The 19,604-nt window shown below is 44.4% G+C and overlaps 1 protein-coding gene across 3 annotated transcripts in view; it reads left to right on the forward strand.

The window, feature by feature from the left end:
• The window catches only part of LOC122552813 (AF4/FMR2 family member 1-like), a 167,164-nt gene that overhangs the window by 12,591 nt on the left and 134,969 nt on the right, over window positions 1-19,604 (forward strand). Inside the window, exon 1 of one of the 3 annotated variants that reach the window (XM_087985945.1) lies at window positions 7,559-7,695. The exons of the other annotated variants lie outside the window; for them this stretch is intronic. Within the exon in view, the coding sequence (XP_087842071.1) occupies window positions 7,574-7,695 (122 nt within the window). The 5' untranslated portion in view covers window positions 7,559-7,573. Of the gene's footprint in view, window positions 1-7,558; window positions 7,696-19,604 lie in introns of those variants that run through there. 3 annotated transcript variants of the gene reach the window in all.

Here is a 19,604-nt window from a genome sequence, read left to right on the forward strand (position 1 = left end):
CAACATTTGGTTTGACCTCAACTGGATTATTGCATCCAGTTCTGAGCACTGCAGTCTAGGAAAGTTGAGGTTGCAAAAAATATTCATGAAATGATCTCTGGGAGGAGGAACTTCAATAATGCAGATAGTTTTCTTTGTGTGCTGTCAGCTTTCAATTTTCAAATTGATTCAGACTAATACTGTTGTACATGATTTCCTATTTGCCTATGGATTTGCATTTCCTTCTTGGGAATAGCACATGATGCACTTCCCATAAGCGTTTGGACTGTTTTTGTGTCCCTCAAAAAGAAGGTTCAGTAGATGGCCATGGCCTAGCATCACCATTAAAATGGAGCAACGTTGAAGCAAAGCAAGATTTAAGACTCAAACAAACCTGAAACTACCTATTCCTCCAAAGAAAATGCGAATGTTGTATTGGGATGACCAGTACCTGGTCAGTTTCCATTCCGAGCAAAAGTACATATTTTCAAATTTTCTGCTCATTGAGGTTTTGTGCTTTTTGATCGTCTTCTGTCAGCATGATGCCCTAAGTATTAGTCTGTGTTTCTGCTGTGGCTTTATGGTACTTCTATTTTGGTTTAATTTTTGGCATTCATGGAATTTTCACTTGGAAAGTTCTAGCTCAAAATGGGTGTGTGGGTATGCTTAAATGCTGTTTCAATGGGACAGCAATAAAGTTAGGAACATGGTACTCAATGTTCAATACTTTCCTGTTGCTGCTTATTTGTGGCTGTAGTACTGTGAAAATAAGTGGTTTTGTCCATCATGGTGCGTGAAGTATTTGTTGGCATGCTAAGCATCTTTTAAATACACTTATAAAGTAAAGCCAATGCAGATGATCCATCTCAGGAATACTTTTCTAGTTTTATTTTTATAGCAATATTAAATTTGAGATGCACAGCCCAATGTTAAGAAATGACAAATATCCTACCCTGAGGTGAGGCTACCTGTCCTGCAATTGCACAGTCTACTGTTCCCTGTTTTTTTTAAACCGAAAAGATTGGAAAATGAGTGCAATGGATATGATCAACTACGCTCACAGTGAAGGTGTCCCTAGGGAGCAGTAGCCATAATATGATTCAATTCTGCATTTTTAGTTTGAGAAAGGAGTTCATTTTGATAGAAATTGAAATAAGCCCACGAATGCAGAATTGGCTTAAGCAAATTGACACATGAGGTTCAAAGATCAATATAGACGCATTCTAAATATTTTGGGGGATATTTTGGACACTTCAGAATAGTTGCATGTCAATGAGTAAGACAGATTCCAAGGGATAGATCACGGTGCTTACCTAGAAATGTTAAAGACCGTATTGACCTTACAGAAATCACATCTAACTGTAAACCAATCCTGTGGCACAACACTTGTTACACATCACTCGCCTGAAAAACCCCGTTTCCAAGTACTCTCTTCCTGGCAAATCACATCTTGGTTCAGTAAAATTAGCTGTTCAACAAATGGAAACTTCTAAAAGTTTCCATTTTTGTTATCTCTATCCAATTTTCATAGGTCAGAATATTAGCAGCAGTTCAGTTTTTCACGTGTTTTTTTTATGCTCAATCATTTCAATAAGGTGGCAGCATGCTATGAAACTTTGTTCTGGTAGAAGTTATGCTTTTTGGGGGGGGAAAAAAAAGAACAAATTGGCAAAATACTGTTTCGTCTGTTTGCAAAGAGCAGTTTTTACAACTGGGAGCCAAATTAATTTAATTCCTGGTAATGAAAATAGGAAGAATCTTCCAGGCAGAAGTGAAACCAGTTTCACATACAACATTTCAGAGTGGAGGCCTGTGACCAGTGGTGTGCCACAAGGATTGGTGCTGGATCCACTACTTTTTGTCATGTATGTAAATGATTTGGATGTGAACATAGGAGGCATAGTTAGTAAGTTTGCAGATGACACCAAAATTGGAGGCGTAGTGGACAGTGAAGAAAATTTACCTCCAGAATTCAACAAGATCTTGATCAGATGGGCCAATGGACTAAGTGGCGGCATGCACCACTCTCTACATGATAGAATTGCCCCTTTGGTCCCTTTTAAATCTTTCCCCTCTCACCCTGAGCCTATGCACTCTGGTTCTGGATGCCTCTATCCCAGGGGAAAGACCTTGTCTGTTTATCCTGCCCATGCCTCTCATTATTTTATAAACCACCCCTCAGCCTCCAACGCTCCAGGGAAAACAGCCCCAGCCTATTCAGCCTCTTCCCTATAGCTCAAACACTCCAATCCTGGCAACATCCTTGTTCATTTTTCTTAGATGCACTCCGATGTCCAGATATGCTCTAACTCGAACAGCAAAGGCAGTAGCTCTGCATGTTCACTGCTGTGTCGGACTGCAGTTTAGGGTTCTCTTGCGCGCTCTCTCTCTCACTCTCACTGACCATATGGTCTCTGCCTTTGCCCCTCTTCCTCAGATTAAAAACAGCAGCACTTTAAAACTATCTTTCTCCAATGTTCTAAAACAATGCAACAGTTTATAAAACAGTAATTATTGCTCCTGGAATTTAAGGAAATCAGCTTCAGCACCTCCAAATACTTCAACAAAGGAGTTTACAGACAGGCAAAGGAAGTGGATAAAGAGACCTTGGTTATGTTTGAAGTTAGGGTTGCAAACTCCTCTTCAGGTCAAATACGGCACCAAGGTTGCGAACAGTCTGATTTGGCCTCAGTTGCTAGGGGCAGTGAACTAGGGAGTGAGGTCACAGTAGGGAATGGAAACAATAGCTTTGGTTTTCATTAAGTAGGTGGGCCAAGCTAACTTGCACTTAAGTAATAGTAGAAAGGTCTAGCAAGTTGGGATGAGTTAGAACCTGGTGGTGTTAACATACGTGTGAAAATGAATGCTGTCTTTTTTTTTTGATGTTGCTGATTGGCAGCTTACAGATGACAAACAGAAGTAGTCCAGGGCACATTGTTGGAAGATAACAGAGGCAAATGTGGAATAGAAAGAGGAACCATTGCAGGCAATTCTCTGCTTACGATTGGATAAACAATAATAATAAAGTTTGACACCATCCAGGATAAAGCAGCCTGCATGGATGACAGCACATTCACAAACATCCACATGCTCCACCACCGATGCTTGGTAGCGGCAGTGTGTACAGTCTAGAAATTGTATTGCAAAAATTTTACAAGGTTCTTTAACCCTTTCCAAAGCCACATTCACCACTATCTAGCTAAGCAAGGGTACTTGGGAATGCCATCACCTGTAAGTTTCCCTCCAAACGATTACCATCATGACTTGGAGAAATATCACTGTTCTTTCTCTGTCGCTGACTCAAAGTCCGTGAACTCTCATCCTGATGGCACTGTGGGTCTCATTGCAGCAAATGGCCTGCAGAAGGCAGCTTGTCACCACCTTTCTGAAGGGAACGGACAATAAATTCTGAACCAACCAGCAAAGTCCATATGCTGTGAATGAGTGTTTGTTTTGTTTCTTAAAGATGAAAGTACTCAGTTGGTGGGCAGTCGAGACATTGGAAGTGGATGGTGTGCTCACCATGTCATAAGCTTCAGGCTACTCGAGAGGAATGAGGATTGATAGTTATTGATGTTTATTTGTTGTCATGTGTACTTGTTACAACACTTTTCCATGTATTTGTATAATGATGCCACTCTCTGGTGCCATCTTAAGGCAGAGAATCATAAAGGTAGAAAAATAAAGGAGAAGGTTCCATAATGATGGAAGAGTTCGGCACAGTGGTTAGCACTGCTGCCTCACAGCGCCAGAGACCCGGGTTCAATTCCTGCCTCAGGCGACTGACTGTGTGGAGTTTGCACATTCTCCCTGTGTCCGCATGGGTTTCCTCTGGGTGCTCCAGTTTCCTCCCACAGTCCAAAAATGTGCAGGTTAAGTGAATTGGCCATGATAAATTGCCCATAGTGTTAGGTGAAGGGGTAAATGTAGGGGAATGGGTCTGGGTGGGTTGCACTTCGGTGGGTCGGTGTGGACTTGGGCTGAAGGGCCTGTTTCCACACTGTAAGTAATCTAATCAGTATAAAAGATAAGGCTGAAGCATTTACAACAGTCTTCAGCTAGACATGCCAAGTGAATGATCCATCTTGGCCTCCTCTCATGGTCCCCAGGATCACTGATACCTGTCTTCAGCTGATTTGATTCACTCGACATGATATCAGTAAACGGGTGGAGATACTGGATACTGCAAAGGCCAAGGGACCATGACAACATTCCAGCAAACTACTGAAGACTTTGCTCCAAAACCTGCCACTCCCCTAGCCAAGCTATTCCAGTACAGTTACAACACTGGCAAATACCCGATTTTAAACTTGCCCAGGTAAAACCTGTTTATAAAAAGTAGGACAAATCCAATCCAGCCAATTACCACCTATCAGTCTACTCTCTATCATCAGTAAAGCGATGGAAGATGTTTACAGTGCTATCAAGCAGCACCTGCTTGGTGACGCCCAGTTTGGGTTCCACCAGGGTCACTCAGCTCTAGGCTTGCTTCAAACATGGGCGAAAGAGCTGAATTCCAGGGATGAAGTGAGAGTAACAGCCCTTTATTTGGATGTCGGGGCATCCAAGGAAGATAGTCGTGGTTGTCAGAAGTCAGTGATTTCAACTCCAGGGCATCTCTGCAGCCTGCGTGATTGGCACTGCACCCACAAGCATCCATTCCCTCCTCCACCAATGCTCAGCAGCAGCACTGTATACTATCTACACAATACACTGCAGAATTGTCCACAAGATCCTCAGGCAACACCTTCTGAACCCATGACCACTTCCACCTTGAAGGACAAGGGCAGCAGATACATTGGGAACGCCACCACCTTCAGGTTTCCCTCCAAGCCACTCACTGTCCTGACTTGGAAATACCTCACAGTTCCTTCACAGTTGCTGGGTCAAAATCCTGGAAATCCTCTCCAGCGGCATTGTGGATCAAGCCGCAGCAGATCGGTGACTTACGTCTGATCTATGTGGCACAAGGGATGGGCAAGAAGTGCTGGCCAGCCTGCAGGGCCCACATTCCACAAATACATTTTTAAGTAACAAGAAGTTCAACATGACTGCCCTTAAGTGTTTAGCCATGGGCCTGAATCCGGACTCTTCCACCCCGATGCTGAGACTAATACTAGCATCAAGCAGTCGGCTGGCTTCTAGTCCCTTTGTTGCCCCACAGGCACTGGGACAGACTTGGCGCTATTCGGAGCCACTTTGCCTACAGTGCCACCCGGAGTCTGCACTGGGCTGATCTCTGAAATGCAGCTGACACTGAAAGTGCCAGGTCCTGCGTTGGGCACTGCGCCCAAGCCAGCTTCCCTCCACTGACTCCCAACAGGCCATGTACCTCGCTGCTGCTGATGCTGTCCAAGCTGTCCCCAGGAAGACTGAGAAAGAAGGGGGAAGAGAATTAAAAAAGAAAAGCGGATGAGCCCCCAGCCCCTAGGCTACCTCCATCAACATTCCTGGACAAGATGGCGGTGTAGTCAGAAATTTCAGGTTATGTGACTTGCCTAAGAACCATCTTGGTACAGTGGCATGGAAGAAAACTAATTGATTCAAACAAATCCTGAAAAAGTGGCCTGAAATTTGGAAGCAGCAATACGTCTCGACATTCGACAGACAGGTCAATGGCTTTTTTTTGTGTGTCTCGTGTCTTCCCCTCTCGTGTGTCTCTCTCCTTCTCTGTCTTCCCCTCTCGTGTGTCTCTCTCCTTCTCGTGTCTTCCCCTCTCGTGTGTCTCTCTCCTTCTTCTCGTGTCTTCCCCTCTCGTGTGTCTCCCCCTCTTCCCACCCCCCCACCCCTCCAGCAGAGAAGGTGCTGTTGGCAGATTGTGAAGGGAATGTATACAGAACCTGAAGGGGGAGAGCCATTAACACCGTCAGCTGATCTGAGCCAGGAAGAGAAGTTCGATTGTAGTTTTAATGGAAGTAGAATTGAGAGGGAAAGAGGTAGGTCTTGTGGACAAATTGAGATTCGAGAAGGCATGAGAGGAGATGAGAGAGCACATGGAAGTTAAAAGGATGGGAAACCTTTTACAAGTAGCTCAGCCAGGTAAATGAGTAAAAGGGAGAGAGATGTCAGAGAGCTGATCGACTGACCTAAGTTTTGGGAACAACGAAATTCACAAATTTGTGCGCTTGTTGGAGCTGGGGATGGTGGAGGTGGAAAGAGAAGTTTAAGACAACTGGCAGAATGCAAAAGAAAATAAGATTCTTTACATTCAAGGATGATCCTGAGATTAGATGAGAGCAGCACCGTGTGTGGGCGGTGGGGGGGGGAAACCAGCCAGATTTGCTGGTGAATGGCTATGCCTGTTCTTTTTTAATGTTCTGAGCTCATGGACTTTTAAATGCATTACTCTCATTTAAATGCATTACTCTCATTTAAATGCATTACTCTCATTTAAATGCATTACTCTCATTTAAATGCATTACTCTCATTTAAATGCATTACTCTCATTTAAATGCATTACTCTCATTTAAATGCATTACTCTCATTTAAATGCATTACTCTCTTCTCATTTCATGGGATGGGGCATTGAAGGTGGAGTTAGCTGTAGAATTGTTGTGGTAGAGAGTTGAGAATTTAACTGCATATGGGGTTACTTTTTTTAATACTCTTACCCCAGGGACAAAGCTGGAAGGGGGAATCTGAATATGGGTGGAGAGCAAAAAAAAATCAGTAATTTTATCTATGGTTTGGTAGGATGGCAGGGTCAAAGAGTAGTGTCCATGGAGGGAGAGATGAAGGAAGGATAAGAGGAATGTGAATTGAGGAAAGGGTGAATGTGATGAATTAAAATGGATATTGAAATCACTGGAGATGAAAAGTCACATGGTGACTTGAGGAAGGAGAACCGTGCGAGTATCTGAGAAAAGACCTAAATGTATAACTGCTAATCAGCTGAACCTTGCACAATAACAGTACATCAATAAATAACTGTCTGAAGTATTTTGTACACCAAGTAAAAAAGGAAGCCTTTTTCAGGTGGGGAGCAGCAGAAAGTTAATGGAGGTGAAAACCTCCTCCAAGCGACAGCGTGTAGAAAACTGAGATACATTTTAATTGTGGCATCTTTTGTTGTTTGAAAGACCTGATTACTTGTTAAATTTTAATTATTGCCTTATTTGGCCCTCCATAAGAGACGTACATCCCCTCGTGCTGACAGAACACAATTCAGTTACGTTGGTCCTTGTCGTAGCACAGTGAACTTTAAAAAAGGAAATGATGCATAACAGCAACATTAGTCATTCTGTTGTCGGAGTTTTCTTACTGGACTGCTTGTGTTTAAATAGTAGTCGGCTGGTAATGGATGTGTGTCATGCATTTCACAAGCCAAGCTGACTGCATTTCCATGTGTGTATGTTTCCTGACATGTTCCATTATCATAGCATTCTTTCTGTAAATGCTTACAACGTGACTTCCTATATCAGAGCTATTCTTAATTATGATTTCAACACTTGCAGATAAAAGTCAATCTTCCATTTGGAAGTGCACAATTCTCCTTAAGATATAGGAACGGAGTTGGGCCAATCAGTCCATTGAATCTGCTCCACCATTCGATTCATGGCTGCTGTGTTTCTCAAGGAGAAAGTGAGGTCTGCAGATGCTGGAGATCAAAGTTGAAACTTTATTGCTGGAACAGCACAGCAGGTCAGGCAGCATCCAGGGAACAGGAGATTCGACGTTTCGGGCACAGGCCCTTCTTCAGGAATCAAGTTGTTCAGGGTGAGGACCAGTTCGGTCAGTCGAAGGAGGGTGTCGGTGGAAGGGTACTGGGTGGTACGGAGGGAAAGGAAGAAGCAGAGTGCTTTGAGTCCTTCGTGATGGGGGATGGAGGTGTACAGGGACTGGATGTCCATGGTGAAGATGAGGCGTTGGGGACCGGGGAAGCGGAAATCCTGGAGGAGGTGGAGGGCGTGGGTGGTGACACGAACGTAGGTGGGGAGTTCTTGGACTAATGGGGACAGGACCGTGTCGAGGTATGCCGAGATGAGTTCGGTTGGGCAGGAGCAGGCTGAGACGATGGGTCGTCCGGGGCAGTCAGGTTTGTGGATTTTGGGCAGGAGGTAGAAATGGGTGGTGCGGGGTTGTGGGACTATGAGGTTGGAGGCAGTGGATGGGAGGTCCCCTGAGGTGATGAGGTTATGGATGGTCTGGGAGATGATGGTTTGGTGGTGGGGGGTGGGGTCATGGTCAAGGGGACGGTAGGAGGAGGTATCTGCGAGCTGGCATTTGGCCTCAGCGGTGTAAAGGTCAGTGCGCCAAACTACTACTGCGCCTCCCTTGTCAGCTGGTTTGATGGTGAGGTTGGGGTTGGAACGGAGGGAGTGGAGGGCTGCGCGTTCCGAGGGTGAGAGGTTGGAGTGGGTGGGAGGGGTGTGGGAGTTCAGGTAGCGGTTAATATCGCGGCGGCAGTTTGCTATGAAGAGGTCGAGGGCAGGTAGGAGGCCAGCACGGGGTGTCCAGGTGGACGGGGTGTGTTGGAGGTGGGAGAAGGGGTCGTCAGAGGGTGGGCGAGAGTCTTGATTGAAGAAGAAGGCACGGAGGCGAAGGCGGCGGAAGGATTGTTCGATGTCACTCCGTGTATTGAATTCATTGACCCGAGAACGTGTGGGAACGAAGGTGAGACCTCTGCTGAGGACTGATCTTTCATCCTCAGAGAGGGGCAAGTCTGGAGGGATGGTGAACACACGGCAGGGCGGGGAGCTAGGACCTGGTGTGGGACTGGAGCTGGATGTGGGGGCGGGGTTAGGTCTGGGGGCGGGGACAGAGGTCGGCGTGGGGGCGGAGTTGGACATGGTGATGGAGACCGGCGGGGGGGGCGGGGTTAGGCGCGGTGACGGAACTCGGCCGGGGGGCGGAGTTAGGCGTGGTGGCGGAACGCGGCGTGGGGGCGGAGTTAGGCGCGGTGACTGAACGCAGCGGGGGGGCGGGGTTAGGCGTGGTGACGGAACGCGACGGGGGGGTGGGGTTAGGTGTGGTGACGGAACGCGGCGGGGGGGGCGGAGACACATGCGGCGATGTGGTCCAAATGTAGGTTGCTGACGTCACTGGGGGCGGAAGTAGCTGCGGCGACCACGGAGACAGAGTTCTTCCCCATAGCCGCGGAGGTCGCCAATCTGTTGGCGATTGTCTTCATGACGATCGCAGAGCAGGTTGTCTGTGCGGCGATCCCGGAGGCGGTTGTTTGGGCCGCGATCATGAAGGTTGCGAGGTCGGTGGGGGCGGCAGTGACGTCATCGTCGGCGGCGTCTGAGGCTATTGCCGCGGGCGCTGTAGCGGCCGCGTGTGTAATGGCGTCGGACTGGTTTTGGAGGCCGATGGAAGTTTCTGGAACGGTTGAGGAATCCGGAGTTTGGGGGTAAGTGCATGAAAGTTTTTGGTACTTACTGCCTTTAATTTCCGATATGGCTAGAAAGAACTGTTTGTTTAGTTTATGGATCCTTCTGTAAATGAAGAACAGTAGAGGTCCTTTACAGGTCTGTGAGAGAGTTGTCCTGAGCTGGGGTAGGTCGAGTTGCAGGGAATGTAGATAGCGGCGCATGGCTGCAAGCGTGGAGTGGAGGATCTGGAGGGAGGTCCGTTGCTGGAGGCTGCGGATTTGTTGCAGGTACTGGTAGTCCTGGTTGGGTCCAAATTGTGTTGGTCGGAAGGTGATCTGGAGCCCATGGGGGATCAGTCGGTTCCGTAGGCAGGTGCTGAGAAAGGAGATATGGCTGTGGTAACGAGTCTGCTTCAGAATGTGGCTGAAGAGCTTCTGTGCAGAGGAGATGACCTGGGGTGTGCAGTGAGAGAGGGACTCATTGAAATCTTTGTAGAGAGAGGCAGAGAGCTTCTTCAAGGAAGGCATCCTTGTAAGAGGATTCGCAGTAGGTTGAAATCTTCGAGGAGAAAGTGAGGTCTGCAGATGCTGGAGATCAAAGTTGAAACTTTATTGCTGGAACAGCACAGCAGGTCAGGCAGCATCCAGGGAACAGGAGATTCGACGTTTCGGGCACAGGCCCTTCTTCAGGAATGTGTTTCTCAACCCCTTTCCCCTGCCATCTCCTGTAACCCTTGATTTCCCCTTTTAATAATCAAGAACCTATCTTTATCTCTCTCAAAGACATGCAATGAGTTCTACAGGTTTACCACCTACTGTCACAGCAAACCGGAGGTTTTTGGTTGGTCGAATGGGGTAGAGCTCCAGTTTAACAATAATTATCTGCCGAGGCTGAATGGTTTGAGAACATTAGTTCAAATCCAGCTACAATATCTGGGGTTGGAATTTAAATTTAATAAGAGCCACTATTGAAAGATAGTGAAAGGTCATGAAACTACCAGTTGTCATAGAAACCCAACTGGTGCCCTTTAGAGAAAGAGATCTGCCATTCTTCCCTGCTTTGGTCCACATGTGGCTCCAGACCTGCTGTCATGTGGTCAGCTCTTGAATTGCTCAGAGTGGCTTGCTAGGTCACTTCAGAGGGAACTTGAGATGGGCAACAAATCCTGGCCTTGCCAGTCATATTCACATGCCATGGAAGAATACAGATGATTCAAAAACCTATCACTAGTGCATTTATAATTTCCTGCTTATCCTAGAAGGCCACTCATAGTGTCCTATAGATATACAGCACTTCCAATCGTCCATGGTGACCAGACATCGTATATAAATCTAGTTTATAGTCCCATTTGCCAGCATTTGGGCCATATCCCCCTCAACCCTTCCTATTCATATACCCATCCAAATGCCTCTTAAATGTTGCAATTGTACCAGCCTCCACCACTTCCTCTGGCAGCTCATTCCATGCACGTACCACCCTCTGTATGGAAAAAGTTTCCCTTTAGGTCACTTTTATATCTTTCCCCTCTCACCCTAAACCTATGCCCTCTAGTTCTGGTCTCCTCCACTCCAGCGGAAAGACCTTGTCTGTTTACCTTATCGATGCCCCTCTTATAAACCTCTATAAGGTCACCCCTCAGCCTCCGATGCTCAATTTGAGGAAATAACACTTTTGGTGTCTGCAAAGTCATTAAGCACCAGCTATTTTGTGAAGTTTAATTGCTTTATTTTAAAGAGCTTTTTAAAAAATTGTTGCAAAGTTGATTGGCTACAACTTAAAATTATGAAACCGCAAGCATCAAACTTTTGTGTACATCAGGTCCTCAGTAAATTATTGAATCTGGGGGGTGCATATTTAAATGAGATTGTGTTATTTTATGCTGTATCAATAGCTCATGAGAGAGTTTTCCAAACTCCCGATAACTGAGTGATGAGTCTTTGGTCATGCTTCTTTGCCCATTTCCCTGTGCTTTTGATAATTGTCTGATTTGGTACATGCAGTTATTGGATTTGCTGTTGGGTTTCCTCAGTGTGATATCTTGAAGTGAAATAGGCCTGTCACCTTTGGTGCTCTGAAGGAAGGATCAGCAATCTTAGCAAAACATGATTTGCTGTTGGCAGGACCTGATTTTTTTTTTTCTCTCTTGTTCCTCCCCACTCAATGTGCGTTTCAAAGTTCTGCAGTGAAATTCTACCTCTGCTCTTGTACTGAAGAAGTCAAGGCCATGTCTCTGCCTACTGGTGCTGTTCCTTCACCAGCTTAAATATTTGCTCCTAAATGTTTTTTTCCACCTCTGCTGTCAAATGTGTCGTTTAAAGTCTCCTTACCAGAAGCCACATTTCTGTCATGTAGCCAGAGCATCTTCTTTCCCAGTACCAAATAATGGGGGTCTGAGTATTGTCTGTTCAAATACCATCGTGATCAAATTTCTTCACACCCATTCTCTAGATTTCAACTCTGGAGCCTCAAAGTCTGCAAACAGCGTTGTGAAATCTGTTTCTTAATTATTTGGAGAAAGGCTGCCATTAAAAACAGGAAGGATCTTTTGCATTTCAATGATTTCTCAAAGATATGTGCTGACAGGTTATTTGCATTTTAATGACTGTCAAACTTCTCCAGACATCATTATCTGAGGGACATTCTGTAGTTCCATGTGTGTCAACAGGAAAGAAAGGATCATCTGAAGTCTGGACTCAGTTTTATTTAAAAACCATCCGTGTTTAGATTCGATCCAAAACAGGCCCTTCGGCCCATGCCAACCCTCCGAAGAGTAACCCACCCAGACCCATTTCCCTCTGCACCTCACATATTGGGCAATTTAGCATGGCCAACTCACCTGACCTGCACATCTTTTTGACTGTGGGAGGAAACCGGAGCACCCAGAGGAAACCCAGACAAACACAGGGAGAATGTGCAAACTCCACACAGACAGTCACCCGAGGCTGGAATCGAACCTGGGACCCCTGGTGCTGTGAGGCAGCAGTGCTAACCACTAAGGGTTGACTTTGTACTCGAAACATGAGTGCACTTTGTGCTGGCACATATCAAAGCATAATTTGGTGTGTAGAAGAGTTAAGTAGAATCCTATCAGACTGAATATTAACTCTGTTTCTCTCTTCCCCAGATGCTGGCAAACCTACTGAGTTCCTGCAGCATTTTTCTATGTACAGCATTCACAGTATTTTGCTTTTGTTTCCATTTTGGGCCCCAGATTGGATGCAGAAATGTTTCTCAAATCTTTCTGCATTTGTCACTACAAAGGCTGTTTGGAGTAGGTTAATGAAAGCTCTATTAAACAGAGCTCCAGATGAACAGGGTTGCTTTTCTTGCAGTGTCTCAAATAGTCTTGACAGTAATAACCATAGGTAAAAACAACGACTGCAGATGCTGGAAACCAGATTCTGGATCAATGGTGCTAGAAGAGCACAGCAGTTCAGGCAGCATCCGAGGAGCAGCAAAATCGACGTTTCGGTCAAAAGCCCTTCAGGCTCTCTGCCTTTATTCCTGATGAAGTGTGGAGAGATAAGCTAGAGGAGAGTGGGGGTGGTGCCTGAACTGCTGTGCTCTTCCAGCACCACTAATCCAAAAAAAGTAATAATCATAGGTTTGATTTCATTATTTGATATTTTTGAGCATTTTTGGAGACCAGCTTTATTTACTCATAGTATGTTTGCTTTCCAACATGCCCACTAAGGTCCGGATATGCTATTTGAAGGAAAAACCTGGAGAAACACAGCACATCTAGCAGCATTTATGGAGAGAGAAAAACTTAATGTTTGGAGTCCAAAGCTGCCTCTTTGGAACAAGTTTTGTATTTTTAAAGGATGTTTGAGGGGAAAGCTACGAAGCTTTGTGACATGCGACAATTGAAGAGAAAGTACAAGGGATATGCTTCAACACAATACTTTCTTTAAAATTAGTTCTCCTGATACATTGCTGGCAGGGCTAGCATTTATTGCTCATCTCCAAGCATTGTTGAGAAGGTTGTGGTAGACCAGCAGGAGGCTGGAGGAACACAGTAAGCCAGGCAGCATCAGGAGGTGGAGAAGTTGACGTTTTGGGTGTAAATCTTCTTCAGGACTGGGGTGGGTGCAAGGGGAGCTGCAGATAAAAGGGGGTCGGGGGGGGGCAGGGAGCTGAGGTGGGAGTAGGGGGAGACAGAGAGAAAGTTGTGGTGAGTTGCCTTGGAACTGATGGAATCCACATGATGCAAGTGCATTGAAGTCATGGAGATGTACAGCATGGAAACAGACCCTTCGGTCCAACCCATCCATGTCGACCAGATATCTCAACCCAATCTAGTCCCACCTGCCAGCACCCGGCCCATATCTCTCCAAACATTTCCTATTCATATACCCATTTAAATGTTGCAATTGTACCAGCCTCCACCACTTCCTCTGGCAGCTCATTCCATACACGTACCATCCTCTGTGTGAAAAAGTTGCCCCTTAGGTCTCTTTTATATCTTTCCCCTCTCACCCTAAACCTATGCCCTCTAGTTCTGGACTCCCCGACCCCATGGAAAAAACTTTGTCTATTTACCCTATCCGTGCCCCTCATGGTTTTATAAACCTCTATAAGGTCACCCCTCCAGCCTCTGACAGCCCCAGCCTGTTCAGCGTCTTCCCATAGCTCAAATCCTCCAACCTTGGCAACATCCTTGTAGATCTTTTCTGAACCCTTTCAAGTTTCACAACATCTTTCCGATAGGAATTGCACACAATATTCGAACAGTGGCCTAACCAATGTCCTGTACAGCTGCAACATGACTTTCCAACTCCTGTACTCCATACTCTGACCAATAAAGGAAAGCATACCAAACTCCTCCTTCACTATCCTATCTACCTGCGACTCCACTTTCAAGGAGCTATGAACCTGCACTCCAAGGTCTCTTTGTTCAACAACACTCCCTAGGACCTTACCATTAAGTGTATAAGTCCTGCTAAGATTTGCTTTCCCAAAATGCAGCACCTCGCATTTATCTAAATTAAACTCCATCTGCCACATCTCAGCCCATTGGCCCGTCTGGTCAAGATCCTGTTGTAATCTGAGGTAACCACCTTCGTTGTCCACTACACCTCCAATTTTGGTGTCATCTGCAAACTTACTAACTGTACCTCTTACGTTCACATCCAAATCATTTATGTAAATGACAAAAAGTAGCCCTATTGAGGAATGTTCCAGGACTTTGCCTCTCTGCAGTTGTCAATATAAGGTCACATCTAAAGATGATGTTGAATGACTTGAAGGGGTACTTTGTAGGTGGAGTATTCCCATGCTTTTGATGCCATTATCTTTATCTTTTTAAGTGGTAAAGGTTGTGGATTTAGTTTGTACTGTCAGAGAAACCCTAGTTGCTGAGTGCATTGTATGTTTAGTATATTGTTGTTGCTGGTGGGCTGGCAGGCCTGTTGTGCCCAACATGCTTTACCACACTTTACTACACTTCACACATCCGGTGAAAGAATGACATAGATTCTACTGCAGTGAGGTTGTGGATTATGGTTCAACACCATGCTGTTCCTGCTGATAGGCTCAGAATTGAGGTACTGTGGGCTATCCTATTTAATATAGTGGTTGTCATCTCTGTGAAGACTGGACTTTTCTTTTTCCATCTGCTTTCTCTGATGATCAGTAGAAACCTGAGCCACATGGATCTGATATAAACTACCAAATCTATCTGAAGACCATGACAGGCCAATCTGCCAACTGACACTACAGGTTCTAAGTTGATTGAAAGCTAATGCATAGCTTAATTTACAAGCTACAGCTAACTTATGACATTGATTTTACACAATTAAGGAGCAATTAAGGACCAATGCCACCTACAATTTCTCAGCCTCCGATTTAAATGCAATGCTGAGAGAGGGCAGTGAAGTTAGACTTCCATTACTCAGTGCATTAGAGCCTTCTGTGCTGCCAAATCCTGAGATTATTTTAATACTTTTGAGTTCTGGTTGTTGCTGGCTAAGGCAGTGTTTATTAACCACTTCCAATTGTGCTGGAGAGGATGGTGGTGGTGGTGAGCTGTCCGATGAATCACTGAGTCCATTTTGGTGCATGTACACCCACCGTGCTGGTTGAAAGTCAGGTTCGTTGTTTGGATGCATTTCAGATAGGCAGTGCAGTATTGGCTGTGTTCATACGTCAAACATGTTGCAGTGGTCAACATGACCAACATTTGGAGCATAGGTGCAGAAGAAGGCCTTTTGTCCCCTTTTTGATACTGTTCTTCCACTTAATGACATCATGGTTGATCTTTGACCCAACTCCAGAAGACTCCTAAATCCTTTAAAACCCTGAATGATCATGCATCGACCTTTTTAACCTTTTGCATTGACCAGTTCCCTAAACTATTGACACCCAGCCCCTCAGCTCCAATTGCACAATCAGTCAGCAACTCAAAACAACAAAGAAAATCACAGCACAGGAACAGGCCCCTTATTGAATGACTTAATGACTCTAACTTAAGTTGCAGTAAGGTAGCAAGCTTAACTGATGAAACAGGAATATTGCTAATCCTTAAATTCGGGCAGCATCTTTGGGGAGAAAACAGTAAAGTTTAATCAGTATTAATCACGTTCATACAGAATCATGAACACCAGCCTGGTTCATCATGCAAACCAGCCTTTGAGCTGTCTGACTCAATGTATACTTCCTGCTAACTTGAGAAAGCAACCAACATGATCAAAGACCCCATCCATGCCAGTTATGCTGTCTTCCACACTCTTCCATTGGGCAGAAGATGTCAAAGGTTGAATGCATGTCCTGCCCTTGTTTGTTTTACCAAAATACAGTAACTCTTATTTATCCCAATTAAATCCACCTGCCTCTCCTCAGCCTACTGACCCAATTGATCAAGATCTCTTTTGTAATCTTGGATAAGCTTCTTCACTGTGTCTGGTCTATACCAATTATGGCGTCATCTGCAAGATTACTAACCATGCTTTCACATCCTCACTAAATCATTTACATAAATGACAAACAAAAGTGGACCCAGTATCGATCCCTGTGGAACACACATGGTCATAGGCCTCCAGTCAGATTAAAGTAGCTAGTTTTACAATTTCTGAATAAGTAGTGTTTTGGAATAGGAATTGGGATGAAGTGGGGAGAGGGAAAGAAAGGGAAAACTTCCGTGTTAAAGTTGAAGAAAGCAAGATTGAATGATGGAGGGACCGTTGCAGCCAGGCAGAAGGGGGTGGTAATGAGAAACACATTGTTTTTCAAAAAGAAAAGCTGGTGCAGATGGTTCCTCCAGAAGCCTTACCAGGTTTTGCTATCTGAGAAGATGGGTGCTGTAGGTATGATCAAAATGTTAGCCCTTTCTCTCTGCTGCCTCCCTGGCTGAGTATTTGCAACATTTTCTATGATAATGTAATTGACAATTTTTCTAACTTTAGCAGTGACATCTCAAACATCCAAGATTTCCGTTACCAGCAATCGTACGGAATTTTTATCTTGTGGCCGATTTTCATTATTGGGAAGTTTAATTATTGTGCGCTGAAGCCTGTCCTCAACCAATATTCACCTTTTAACAGTAACAAGGTGCATGGAGCTTTGCTAGCTTTTGTCTCCTTTTGTTGGGAGGTACTGAAATCTGTTGCTGTGTCTAAGCTACAAACTGAGATTAGTTGACGGACACTTTGATCTTTTTATTCTAATAGTTTAAATCTCAGACACCCTATACATTAACTGAATTAATTGTGATTGACAGCATTATTGCAAATATTTGGAGATGGACTTGAAATTGATCTTATCATAACAAATAAACTTGTGAACTGGCAGAGCACATTGTGATCCAGATTTCGCAATTAACTCGATAAATTGAACACTGTGAAGTTTACTGAGGAATGCAGATTCCTGTAGAGCTGCGAGTTGACAAAATATGCTGTTGGAGTGAGGGATTGATGTGTCGACCGTCTGGTGCATTTTAAGACTTAAGTGTAATTGGTTGAAGGCAAAGAGGATGTGGGAGTAGACCAGACACTAAGAAATAATGCAAACAAAAGTTAGGCCTTAAATTTACTCTGGTTATGAGACAAAATCTCATGCCGCTTCAGCTTGAATATCACAATTTAAAATGAGGTCAGAGAGCCCAGAGAAGTTGAGTTGGCTTTCCTTAGATTAGTGGGGGTAGATTTAATAGTAATTTCTTTGTACGGAAATTGGATGCAGATATGTCTAAGCAGTCTGTTCAGGGATGCTATGACGCACCAGTTGAATCCAGGTCTCTGGCCCAGACGTAGGGACACTACTGCTGTGCCAAAAGAGCCCTGGAAATCGGGTGCATCCTTGAACAGCAAACCTTTGTAGAGTCTTGAAGAAAGATCAAGAGACTGCGACCAATTGGATTTAACTTCTGGAGAGCTAGAGCCTGCCCATATATTGGGCCATGAGGCTACTCTGTGATTCAAGATTCCATAAAAAATATTTTTTTTGGTTGGGATTGGGGTGTTTAGGGGAGGTGAGGGGGTTTGCAGAGATAGATGTGAAGAGAGGAACACAGACATTTGCTTTTCTAAGTTTCTGTGTGGAATAATGCTTGAACCACACTTTGCAAACTAAATAATGGCTGCTCACTCGAATTGAGATGGATATCTCCCTGTTCCGTTATCTTTTTTTGTGCGCATATTGCTTTGAGATGAAGATAAAATGTGTTAAGATTGTGAAGTGATTTCCAAAACCTGCAGACAGGAATGTGACAAAATATGGTGTGATAACAACAGTTAACCAAACACTTTTGTTTTTAGAAGTGGTTTTGTCAAAACACAGCAGATATGTTAGCTGGTGCCTTGTAACAAGGAGTCTGTGTTCATGCTAACGTTTCTGAAATATCAGGAAAGCTGAAAGTGACCCAAAAAAAATCAATAGGTGTGCTAATGCACTGAGTTGGGAAGGATGAGATAAAAGGCATCTAAAAATCATGGATTGGTTGTCTTATTTAAATTTTGTACCATATCTCTTAGTTTTTATTATTAAGCTGCTTGCTGCTGTATCCCCTCAAGTGTTGGCTCTTACACAGTTGCCAGCAATTCTTTACAGTCTCACCCAGTGAACGGTGGTATGGAGTTTGACTGTAGGTGGGATGATCACAGCTGAACCTATCCCAGTCTTCTATCCAACGACAGCACGCATTCCAGCATGGGTCACTGGTTAACAATCAGGAAAGGGAATCTTGGCTGGATTATCTTTTTTTTTAAATTTTGGTTTCTTCCCCCCCCCCCCCCCCAGTCCCAGCTGAAAAGTACTGAGCCAACTGTCATGTTGCCCTGGAGGGGAATACAGCTAATTCAGCAGAAACTGGGAGTTGAAGTTCGGATTTTTTTTCTCTTTGCTCAGTCAACCAACATGATAGCTTTATCAAAATATTTCTAACTGCCACAGATCTTGGGAAACAAACTGAAGCAGTCGCTTGGTTTCTTAAGCAAAGATAAGAACTTTAACCTTTGCTACCAAATCCAACATGGAAGTGTTTTATTTGCTTTCATAATTACCACATGCTAGATTTGTAAATGAACTGGGTTGTTATCCCTCCGCCTTTTTCTATTAGAAGTTTAAACATAAGGTAATACAGATAGCTAACATCCTTCAGCATACTTGCAGCAAACTGACTGCTTGCTTCTCTCTTGTCTCAGTTCCTATTACAAGTATTTGTAGCTACATCTTCTGGCCAGGGTTTTACACTACCCAATATTCGGTAGGGGTGGAAGTGAGTGGCACTATTCATCATCTGCAATATGTTTCAAATAAATCATCAAATTTCAGATCCATCTCCGATCCAGACCTATTGATATCATAGAGTTGTCTATTCAAATTTGGTGCCAATTTTTTAAACGTTTTTTACCTGAATAATTAAGCCTGAGCTTGATTCTTCACCTTTTTTATGTTCAATCTTTTCAGTAATTATTCACTGTGAGTGAAAGGGAATAGCCAAGTACACATTTTAAGCTTTTCGGAAGCAATTCTGTGGGGTTGGATAGATCCAGATAAAATCACTGACTTTTCCTTGTTCCAGTCTTTCCAATAAAACCATTAATTATTACAAAAGTATAGTAGAGGGCTAATAGATCTGAAGCAGCATAAATTGTTGTGGTGGGGGGGGGGGGGGGGGGGTGGCACGGGTTATTGTTGATTTTAAATTCTGTCCTGCTCGCCTCACCCTCCCACCCCCTCTCAGCAATCTAATTATTTTTAATTGCAGCTCAACTGCTTGGTTTGTGCTTTCTCAGGATCAACTGAGACAAAGGGTGTACGGTACTTCAGTACGTGCTAATTTTATAAGAGCGGATTTTGCAAGGCGTGTCTTTG

The sequence above is a fragment of the Chiloscyllium plagiosum genome, unplaced genomic scaffold (assembly GCF_037043375.1).
Source record: "Chiloscyllium plagiosum isolate Xiang-an unplaced genomic scaffold, Cpla_swu_hap1 HiC_scaffold_1, whole genome shotgun sequence".
In the NCBI taxonomy this organism is placed as follows: Eukaryota; Metazoa; Chordata; class Chondrichthyes; order Orectolobiformes; family Hemiscylliidae; genus Chiloscyllium; species Chiloscyllium plagiosum.